Here is an 11,565-nt window from a genome sequence, read left to right on the forward strand (position 1 = left end):
ACACCATGGCACTCTACCCAGGGTGACAGCTTGAGACTTTGTCTAAAAAAAAAAAAAATACTCCATATGGTCCTATGGGAGAAAAAAACCACAGTTCTATTAAATACACAGGCAGCAAATACACTAAATCAACAGTGAAACTAGTCTGATTCTTCTAATGTTATGAAACCACTCTCAAACAGATCGTTCTTACATCTACACTTTCTTCAGCAATAGCGTCCCCTGCACCCAGTTTGATGGAACCGCAGGCTTCATCTTCAGCCTGTCTATTGCGGAAGGTCAGAGCTTGCTCCCATCGACGCAACGCCTCTTCAAACAATTCCATCCCTAAAAATTAAGAACACAACAATTGTAAATAAGCAAAACCAATGCCCAAACTTATTTGGGGTCTGAAATGTTTTCATAGAGTCATCAACAATGACTTGTAATTATAGCCTGACTGTAATTTCAATACTAAAGAATCATCTCACATCATTTGATAGTAGGAGCTTAATTTCCCCACATACATTCTAGGCCTATGATTCTAGGTAAACAAAAGTAACATAAAAAGTGGTCATTATGTTTCCATTTGTTTTTTTCTTTTTTTTTTGAGACAGAGCCTCAAGCTGTCCCCCTGGGTAGAGTGTTGTAGCATCACAGCTCATAGCAACCTCCAACTCCTGGGCTCAAGTGAGTCTCCTGCCTCAACCTCCCACAGGTGCCTGCTACAACGCCCAGCTATTTTTTTGGTTGCAGCCCTCATTGTTGTTTTGGCAGCCCCGGGCTGGATTCAAACCCCCCACCTTAGGTGTATGTGGCTGGCACCTTAGCCACTTGAGCCACAGGCGCTGAGCCATGTTTCCATTTGTTAAAAAATGCAACTCAGATGTAGATGTTGCTTAAAATTTTCCTAAAACAGTATGAATTCATCAAATGTTAAATAATAATAGCTAATTTTTATAGTCACATAACTATGTTTCAAAATACCCTCCAAAGTTAAAAAGAGAACTGGTGGGAAAATAAAAGAAAGTAGTTCACAAGAAGCTACCAACATTAACATTACCAGCTGTCAGAAGGAGATAGTAACGCTGAGTGGAAAGATAACAGTCCAAAACGAAGGACTATAATCCCCCACCCAAGGGTGTCCTAAACCACTGTGATGCCAACTTGATGATTTGGATGGAAAAACCGGGGAGCCAGAGTTAAATAACAGCAAGCTACTGACTGTGCCCATAAAGGCTTAGTTACAGTCCATGTGGAGTTTTATATTTCTGCTGAAACCTTTTGTGGGGAAAAGGTAAATATATGCCTCACTTTCCCTAAATATAAACAAAAACTTAACCAGAATAATTATATACATCAAACAAAACCAAAGTATTTCATTTATTTACTTATTTATTGAGACAGAGTACCATGGTATCATAGCTCACAGTAACCTCAAACTCTTGAGTTCAAATCATCCTCTTGCCCCAGCCTTCCAAGTAGCTGGGACTATAGGTGCCCAGCACAACGCCTGGCTAGTTTTTCTATTTTTAGTAGAGATGGGGACTCGCTCTTGCTCAGGCTGGTCTTAAACTTCTGAGCTCAAGCAATCTACTTGCCTCAGCCTCTCAAAGTGCTGGGATTACAGGCATGAGCTCAGCCCCAAACCAAAATGTTTTAAATCTTCAACTTTTTCTACACACACGTAAGAAAAAGATCTTTAAAAGCTGCTTAAGAACAGGGGTAAGTTAGTCTTAAGATGGTTTTAACATGGTGGTTCTCAACCTTCCTAATGTTGTGACCCTTTAATATAGTTCCTCATGTTGTGGTGACCCCCAACCATAAAATTATTTTTGTTGCTACTTCATAACTGTAATTTTGCTACTGTTACGAATCGTAATGTATATATCTGATATGCAGTATGGTCTTGGGGTCGCGACCCACAGGTTGAGAACTGCTGTTTTAAGATATGGTAGGTAGGCTTGGCGCCTGTGGCTCAAGAGGCTAAGGCGCTAGCCACATACACCTAAGGTGGCTGGTTCGAATCCAGCCCAGTCCCGCCAAACAACAATGATGGCTGCAACCAAAAAATAGCCAGGCGTTGTGGCGAGTGCCTGTGGTCCCAGCTACTTGGGAGGCGGAGGCAGGAGACTTGCTTGAGCCCAGGAATTGGAGGTTGCTGTGAACTGTGATGCCACAGCACTGTACCCAGGGGGACAGCTTGAGGCTCTGTGGCAAAAAAAAAAAAAAAATAAAATATATATATATGGTAGGTAAAGAAAACCTCTCCTCAAAAGTCATTTCAATCATCTGTAGAACCTACAATTCTGAACAAATTTTATTTTTTTTTTTTTGCAGTTTTTGGCTGGGGCTGGGTTTGAACCCACCACCTCCAGCATATGGGGCTGGCGCCCTACTTCTTGAGCCACAGGTGCCACCCTGAACAAATTTCTTTAAATGCAGTGTCAGCCTTTCCTTCTTGCTTAATTTTCTACAGCCAAGAACAACCTTCTCATCTTCCTCCTACAAATACTTGTGTGGGTAAAAGACAAGGATCTCACTATCTACCCTCCTTTCTCCAAGCAATATAACGTTAATTCTTTCATCCTTTCTCACACTATCCCCTCCCTATACAAATTATTTAGCATGAACACAGGGAGAATTATAATAGCAAAGTTGTGCAGAGGTAAAAACTGCTTCCTTTGGAAGTCCTGTTTCCCACCTCACACATCTCTTGTAACAAGAAGTCACACATATGTCACCGATCTTTTAATGTCATCAATTTTGTAAAGGGAAATGAAAGAACAGATGGGTGACAGGCCTAGGGCAATCCATAGGGCTCCTACCAATGTTTTTGGTTTTTGAGAGACAATTCTGTCACCCAGACTGGAGGGTAGTGGCAAAATAATAGTTCACTGCAGGCTCCAACTTCTGGGCTCAAGCAGTCCTTTAGCCTCAGGCTCCTGAGTAACCAGGACTAACTAGCACTACAGGCATAAGCCACCACACTGGGCTAATTTTGTGTGTGTATGTGTGATGGAGACAGGGTCTCGCTACTATGTTACCTAGGCTGCTCTCAACTGATCTCAAGCAATTCTCCTACCTCGGCCTCCCAAAGTGCTGAGATTACAGGTGTGAGCCACCATGCCCAGCCCCAACCTCAATTCTGGAATTACATTCCCTATAGCATCTCCAGTTTTGCTCTATTTCACATTAATTCAAACTTCCAATATTCTAACAAAAGCTGTGCGTTTATTAGACATAGAGAAATCTAGAAATGTAGTGAGCTTAATACTCCAGAGACTTTTGGAAAAGGCAGTGAAAGAACTCCTCTTCTCTCCTACAGAAGCAGCACCTATGGTGACAGTGCTGACGATGACACAGTCTAACTCTTCTCGAGTATGGAAACAACATCAGAAACAAGCAGCCCCCCTGCTCGTCATCACCCCCTACTGCCCACCGACCAGTGCCACGTCAAGGTTCTTCTGTTTTTGTATTTTGCACACATTTCCACTGAAAGAAAGATAGCTTGAAATAATAGAGTGGAGAAAAATAGGGAAGAGCGTTTGAATCTTCTCATTCAGCAATAGGTTCATTTGGTTCCTCTCCATGGCTCCAGGTAGGCTCTTCACACAGGCTCAAGCCAAAAGGCCCACTGAGATATGATGCTCAGAAGGCCTTTTCTATCTTTCCTTTTTTATCTGACTTTTACTAAGTATGAAGGCCTTCCATTTACATTTTTTTCTGGATATAAAAAGAATACAAATGACAGCCTACATAAAATAGATGAACTAAAGTGCTTTCTGACAGATTCATCAGAAAAGAGCCAACAGATTAGGAAAGGTTAGTGTAGTAGGCTGAATAATGGCTACCCAAAGATATCAGATCCTAATTCCTAGAACCCCTACATGTTACCTTATAAGGAAAAAGGTTGTTTGCAGATGTGACTAAGAATCCCAACATAGGGAGATTATCCTAGATCATCATGTGGGCACTAAATCTAATAAAAAATGTCCTTGTAAGAGAGAGAGAGAGGGAGTTTGATGCACACAGAGGAGAATGTGATATGAACATGAAGGCAGAGACTTGAGTGATGTGGCCACAAGCCAAGGGATACTGACAAATACCAAAACCTGGAGAGGCAAGGAATGAATTCTCCCCAAGGCCTCCAGAGGGACTCCAAAACTCTTGAGTAAATTTCTATTGTTTTAAGTCACCAAGTTTATGATAATTTCTTATAGTACCCTCAGGAAACTAAAATAATGGGCTATGTTAGACCAGATTCAATAGACTTATGAACATTTTAAAATTATAGTTGTTTCACATAGAACAATTCACTGTTTTAGTTTCAAATTAAATATGAGTACAGCATCTTAAAACTTTATCACATTATTCCTACCCATTAAGTATAAGTTCTCAGGAGTGGTCACAGGGATATTAACAAGTTTAATATCATCTTCATCAGCTTTGTCCCAGGAGTTAGAATTGCCACAAGCACAGCTATGACAAGAATTGACACTCTGGACCTAAAATTAAGACAGAGAGAAGTTACTTCAAAATCTCTTATGATAGAAGGCTTTGAATTTTTTCTTTCTTTCTTTTTTTCTTTTTAGAAACAGGGTCCTGCTCTACTGTCCAGGCTATAGTGCAGACGTACAATCATAGCTCACTGCAAACTTAGACAGCTGGACACAAGCAATCTTCCAGCTTCAGCCTTCCAAGTATCTAGGACTATAAGCATACCACTACACTGGGCTAATTTTTGTATGTTTTGTAGAGACAGGGTCTCAATATGTTGCCCAGCTGGAACTGAACTCCTAGCTTCAAGCCATCTTCCTACCTCAGCTTCCCAAGGTACTGGGATTACAGACATGAGCCACTATGGCTAGCCAGTATGTTGTGATTTTTTTATATTTATAAATTATTTATATAAATCTTACTATTGACAAAACACTCCATTTAATTCCATCTGAAGAAACAATTCTGATTATATTCAATCAAACCTAGGGGTCATATAACCCTAAATACTGAGCCTGTTTGTTCAAAAATACATAAATTAGGATATTTTGAATATCACTTATTTCCATGAAAAATCAGGCAGTTATTTTTATGTCATGTACATTCAGCACCCAGGAAGAGAGATGACTGTAAGCTAGACAAGCAGAGGGCTTGTCACTCACTCTATTAACACGTAACTGCCTTCATCTACTTCCACTCGAGAAGACCAGCTTCAACTTTCGGTTGAGGAAATTCAAAACAGAGGTACTTCTCAGATACTGAGGAAGTCAGCATTCTAGAATAGGCATCCACTTCATTATCTTCTCAGTTTCACAGAGGAATCAAGTCTGCAGGCCTTTCACCTAGATGCTCCCACCTTTGCAAAGCTTTTTTATGAAACAGAATCTCACTCAGTTGCCCAGGCTAGAGTGCCATGGTGTCAGCCTCACTCATGGTGTCACCCTCCTGCCTCGTCCCCCTGGTAGCTGGCACTACAGGTGCCTACCACATGCCTGGTAAATTTTTCCATTTTTAGTAGAGATGAGTCTCACACTTCCTCAGGTTGGTCTTGAAATTTTGAGGTCAACAGATCCTCCCACCTTGGCCTCCCAGAGAGCTAGGATCACTGGCGTGAACCATTGGGCCTGGCCAAGCAGTTAAAAATTTAGAATTTGATAGGCATTCCACATTGAGGCAACTATATATTCCAGTGAAACATAGAAGGTACAGAATATGGTGTTCTATAAACTACTAAGAGAAAAAGTAACCATACATGATGATAGTGGCACACATTTCTTGGAAGCATACAAAAGAAACTATTGTCTGGGAGTCATTTGATCCTGTAATCCCAGCACTTTGGGAGGCCAGGTCAGGAGGGTAACTTGAGCCTAGGAGTTCAAGACCAGCCTGGGTAACAAAGCAAAACCTTTTATCTACAAAAAATTATACAAATAACTGGGCATGATGGCATACACCTGTAGTCCCAGTTACCTAAGAGGCTGAGGTAGGAGGATCACTCAAGGCCAGGATTTAGGGGCTGTAGTAAGTTTTGATTGCAGCACTGCAGCTTGAGTGACAAAGTGAGCTCCTGTCCCCCCCCCCCAAAAAAAAAATCAATGTTCTTTATCTCCAATTAAGTGGATTGAGAACATATTTTTTTAAGATATAGGGTTGCATTTGTTGTCCAGGCTGGCACAGAACTTAGAACTCCTGGGTACAAGTGATCGTCCTACCTTACCCTTCCGAATAGCTACAGGCATCCACCACCATGCCTGGCTCTTACTGTATATATTTTTTGCTTCTTCTGTCTTCAGTAGCAAATATATATCCTATTTACTTTTTTAATTGATGTTTAAACTACATAAGATTTAAATAAATACTAACATCATTCCTTAATTGTCAATTCTTAATAACATATTAATGCTCCAAAAAAAGGAAGGCCTCCTGCTTGTCAGTCAACACTACACTGATGTTCCAAAGAAGGTGAAGAACTTCCCACGTGGCTTCAGCAAAACAAACACTTTTACCTAAAGAGGCTCATTGGGGGATTACTGCAACCGAGGGTAATGTCTGGCTGCACTGTCCAGCTTCTTACAGACATCTAATTTTTTTTTTTTTTTGAAACAAGAGTCTCATTTGGTCACATTTGGTAGAGTGCCATGGTGTCATAGCTCACAGCAACCTCAAACTCTTGGGCTCAAGCAATCCTCCTGCCTCAGCCTCCAAGTAGCTGGGACTACAGGCACCCGCACAACACCCAGCTATTTTCAGAGATGGCATCTTGCTCTTGCTCAGGCTGGTCTCAAAGTCTTGAGCTCAAACAATCTACCCATCTTTGCCTCCCAGACTGCTGGGATTACAGATGTGAGCCACCACACCTGGCCAGGAGAACATGTCATTTTGATGTACCACTTCCACAACAACACCACCTTTCTCCTAGGACTTCATGGGACCATATGACATACACAAAGAAACCTGGAACCAAACTGGCTGATACTTACTTGCCTGAACAAAGCAGATTCAACCAGATTCAACCAGATGATTTTTTAAGTTTCTTTTCATTCTGAGAACTATAAGTATATGACACTTAACTACTAGATTATAAGAGACAGATATACAAACATAAAAAATAATATTATTTCTTTACTTACGGAGGCCAAACTCTGTGCAGAACCCGAGTATTTACTGAAAAGTCCTCCATTAGCATAGTTACAAGACTGAGATCCTTTTTCTTTGTTGGAACTCAACGATAATGTCAAATTCTGTCTACTACTGGAACAACTTGAACCTATCAAAAAAACATACTAATATTAAAAGTATCAATAACCCCAATTATAAATTTTAAGTAGAATTTCAAAGTTTATATTATATTCATTCAGAAAGTTTCTGATTTTAAAACATTTCACTCAATTGTAAATGACTAAATGTACACCTTTATTAAAATGTATATCTCTATATGTTTTTAACGCTGCTAAAATCTGCTGAAATGAAGAGTAATACATTCACCTAATTAATTAGGGTAGTATGTGAATTATCTATTATAATCAGTATTAAAAATTGGCAAATGGCTCAGCGCCTATAGCTCAACCGGCTAAGGCGCCAGCCACGTACACCTAAGGTGGCGGGTTCGAATCCCTAGCCCAGACCCGCCAAAACAACAATGATGGCTGCAACCAAAAAATAGCCGGGCGTTGTGGCGGGCGCCTGTGGTCCCAGCTACTTGGGAGGCGAAGGCAAGAGACTCGCTTGATCCCAGGAGTTGGAGGTTGCTGTGAGCTGTAATGCCACGGCACTCTACCCAGGGGGACAGCTTGAGGCTCTGTCTCAAAAAAAAAAAAAAAAAAAAAAAATTGGCAAATATAAACCTTTAAATTGTAAATTTAATAAAATGTAAATATCTCTTTTCCTGAATTACACATAAACCTATTCAGTATTGCATAACGTTATAATTAGCTTTTCTAAATTTCATTTTATTTTTTAAGACAGAGTCTCACTATATTTCCCAGGCTAGAGTGTAGTGGTATTGCCATACTCACTATAAGTTCAGACTCCTGGGCTCAAGAGATCCTCTTGCCTCAGCCTCCCAAGTAGCTAGGATTACATATACATACCTCCCAATTTTTCTAATTTTTGTATAGAAAAATTTTGTTGCTCAGGGCAGTCTCAAACTCCAGGCCAACTCTGTGATTAGCATTTTATATATCTCTCTCCTCCACCCATCTATCTATTCTTCTAGGACCGACATCATGCCTCAGTTTTTCTTTTTTCTTTTTTGAGACAGAGTCTCACTTTGTCAGCCTTGGAAGAGTGCCATGGTGTCATACCTCACAGCAACCTCAAACTCCTGGGCTCAAGTGAGCGTCTTACCTCAGCCTCCCCAGCAGCTGGGACTATAGGAGCCCATCACAATGCCTTCCTATTATTAGAGGCGGGTGTTACGCTTGCTCAGGCTGGTCTCAACCTCCTGAGCTCAAGGAATCCACCTGCCTCAGCCTCCCAGAGTGCTAGAATTACAGGTGCAAGCCACTGCACCCAGCCTTTTCTTAGTTTATCTTAACGTAGCAGTGAAGACATTCATGGATTCAAATCTTAGCACTTACCTGACCTTGGAAAAAAATCATCCAACTTTTTCATATCTCAATTTTCTTTATGTAAAACATCGGAGCAGTAACATGGGATTATAGTCCTAATTCTCAGGATTGTTGTAAGGTTACATAAAGCACTGAATATACAGCGCTCAGTTGATGCCTAATAAAATCACAGTAACTGATCGGCTATCATTAACTGCTGTAATGTTCACTGTATTTGGCATGATATAGTCAATCTTTTATTTTCTAGACAAAAGAATCACAAAAGCAGACTAAATAGCAAGAAACTAAGAAATACAGCATGCTTAAGAAATCATTTTTATTAACAAAATGTAGGAATATTGCTAATAAAACTTACTGGCCCTTTAAACCCGCAGTCCCAAACTCTCAGGCCGTGGAACAATAACCCTCCCCTTTCCACGGAAAAACTGTCTTCCATGAAACTGGTTCATGGTGACAAAAAGGTTCTAGTCTGTGGCCTTTAAGAAATCAGGCTGCACAGCAGGTAAACAAACAAAGCTTCGGGGGTATCTCCAGCCCCTCCCCATCACTGGCATCACCACCTCATCTCCATCTCCTACCCCATTCCTCCCTCTCCACCCCGCCTATAGAAAAACTGTCTTCCATGAAACCAGTCCCTGCTGCCAAAAAGGTCAGGGAATGCTGCTTTCAAGGACAGCTATTTAAGTTCTAGACTTTTACATGCTAAGTAAAGAGACAAGTGTATGGAAAATAAGAAAAACACAAATATCCTAACAGAGATAACAGGAAAATGATTAAATACACTTAACACTAATTATATATTTAAAATGACAGCACGGAGAAAGACATTCTTGTACACTATTAATATTTTAAAAGCAGGTTACTTGTAAGATAAAAAAAAAAAGCAGGTTACAAAACATCTAATCACAATTTTACTTAAAATATATGAACAATTAATTTATATATAATATAAAATTTTATGTCTCAATATAGTATTTAAATGCAAATATAAATGCAAAAATAAAAGTATTATCAGTAGCTATTTATGGGAAGCAGAATTTCAAGTGACTTTAATTTTTTCAATTTGCTTATCTATATTTTCTAATCTTTCTAACAGGAATCTATATTACTTATGAGTTAAACATAAGGAAGAAAGTTTTAAAACTGTAATACTGAAATCCCTGCACTCCAGGGATTGTTATGATTTACACACAAGATTTCTTTTGTAAGTCTATGTGGGGTAAACTCCCACAAAAATTAAATGAAATGTGCTCTTTTAATTCCAGAAACTGAGCAAAAAGACTTGTGAGTATTATGCACTTTTGTCGAGACCTAAAGACCTGGGAAAACACAGTGGGGGCCTGCAGGCCAGGCTTAACAACCTCCTATAGGGGGTGGCACCTGTGGCTCAAGGAGTAGGGCGCCGGCCCCATATGCCAGAGGTGGTGGGTTCAAACCCAGCCTCGGCCAAAAACCTAAAAAAAAAAAAAAAACCTCCTACAGGAACCCCAACTGTGTAGTCAAGTTAGCCTGTCAGATAAGGGTTGAAAGGGCCCATCTGCAGAGGACATGACTCAAAGGTTGATGTGAGTGAAAAGAAAAACTTCATGGTAATGATGTGAGTAAAATACTCCATCGTAACTGTGGGGTCTCCAAACCATAAGAAAACAGTCATGGAGCCTGTTTCTCGGAAATTTAATTGAGTACATAGAAGAAAAAGGTTTTACTCCTCTGTTTATCCTGACCTTTAACTTTAACAACAGAAGTCAGATAATGTATAATTCTTTTAGGTCTTCAGAGAGGAACAGCCTGAGGCTAGCTTAAGATGGTTGTCTTACTTTCCCCGGCTTTCTTTCTTTAGGCTAATCTTATGATGGTTATCTCACTTTCCCGGTCTTTCTTTCTTTTCTATAGTTTAAAATAAGAATTGAGGATGTTAGGATTATTGATCAATGTGGTGTACTGACTAGCTCCCAATAAAAGGGAGTGAAAGATAAAGACATTTTGCTACATGCCATTTAAGAGTATGTAGTTGTTTCTTGCTTTTAAACAATTCTAGGAGCGAGCTTGCACCCGTAGCCAAGCCGTCCTTCTCTCCACGCGAGAAAGAACATCACCTAACAGTCTACAAAAGAAATTCAGCTGTGTCCACATACCTTTGTCTGAAGCTGCTCTTTTAGTGTATTCAAGTATGATGTGCTCTGGTTCCCATGGCAATATTTTTCCTTTCTTTTTTCCACGTTTTCTTTTAAAGTGATGGGCCAGAAAGATTACAGATACGGCACTCACCGCAGTGACCACAAGCAACTTTTTAGCAACTGGTGAAAACTTGATCTGGAAAAGATACAGTTAGACTGAGAAACATCTGTTTTATTTGTTCACTTAAAGTAAGGACATAAAAACTAAACTTAATCTAACCTGTTCATAAATACTAAAACAGAATATAATTTCACCCTTTCAATTTGATTTTTTTGCAGTTTTTGGCTGGGGCTGTGTTTGAACCCACCACCTCCAGCATATGGGGCCAGCTCCCTACTCTTTTGAGCCACTGCCCAGGCAATTCCCAGACCAATTTGATTTTGAGAAGTTTTTAAAAATATAATAATTTATTGCCTACTGCTCTGAAGTTCTCAGGTAAACAATATTACCCCAAAAGTCAATGGGAGTACAAGATAATCCAATCTCTATGCCTCTATAGTTTCCAAACAATTATTGCCTCATGCAAGTGAATCTTCTATCTGAATCACAGCAAGATTTTTAATTACATGAATGATTAACTGAGAGTTTTAAACTGAGCCTTCTTTTATTATGTGGAAGTTTGGGCAAATAAAAGTTAAATCAGGTTCAGTGCCTATAGCACTGTGGTTATGGTGCCAGCCACATACACCAAGCGTGATGGGTTTGAACCTGGCTCACGCCAATTCAACAACCGCAACATAAAAAAAAAGTGGCCAGGTGTTGTGGTGTGCGCCTGTAGTCCCAGCTACTTAGGAGGCTGAGGCAAGAGAATTGCTTAAGCCCAAGAGTTGGAGCTTGC

General features: G+C 40.0%; 1 protein-coding gene across 1 annotated transcript in view; it reads right to left on the bottom strand.

The window, feature by feature from the left end:
• Nucleotides 1–11,565, bottom strand: part of MIGA1 (mitoguardin 1) — a 57,351-nt gene that overhangs the window by 41,320 nt on the left and 4,466 nt on the right. Inside the window, exons 2-5 of the mRNA XM_012801659.2 lie at nt 10,685–10,878; nt 7,110–7,246; nt 4,361–4,487; nt 194–327 (exon numbers count right to left, since the gene is read on the bottom strand). Of these exons, the coding sequence (XP_012657113.2) occupies nt 194–327; nt 4,361–4,487; nt 7,110–7,246; nt 10,685–10,878 (592 nt within the window). The remainder of the gene's footprint in view (nt 1–193; nt 328–4,360; nt 4,488–7,109; nt 7,247–10,684; nt 10,879–11,565) is intronic.

The sequence above is a fragment of the Otolemur garnettii genome, unplaced genomic scaffold (assembly GCF_000181295.1).
Source record: "Otolemur garnettii isolate 467f Iridium unplaced genomic scaffold, OtoGar3 scaffold00010, whole genome shotgun sequence".
NCBI classification, from domain to species: domain Eukaryota; kingdom Metazoa; phylum Chordata; class Mammalia; order Primates; family Galagidae; genus Otolemur; species Otolemur garnettii.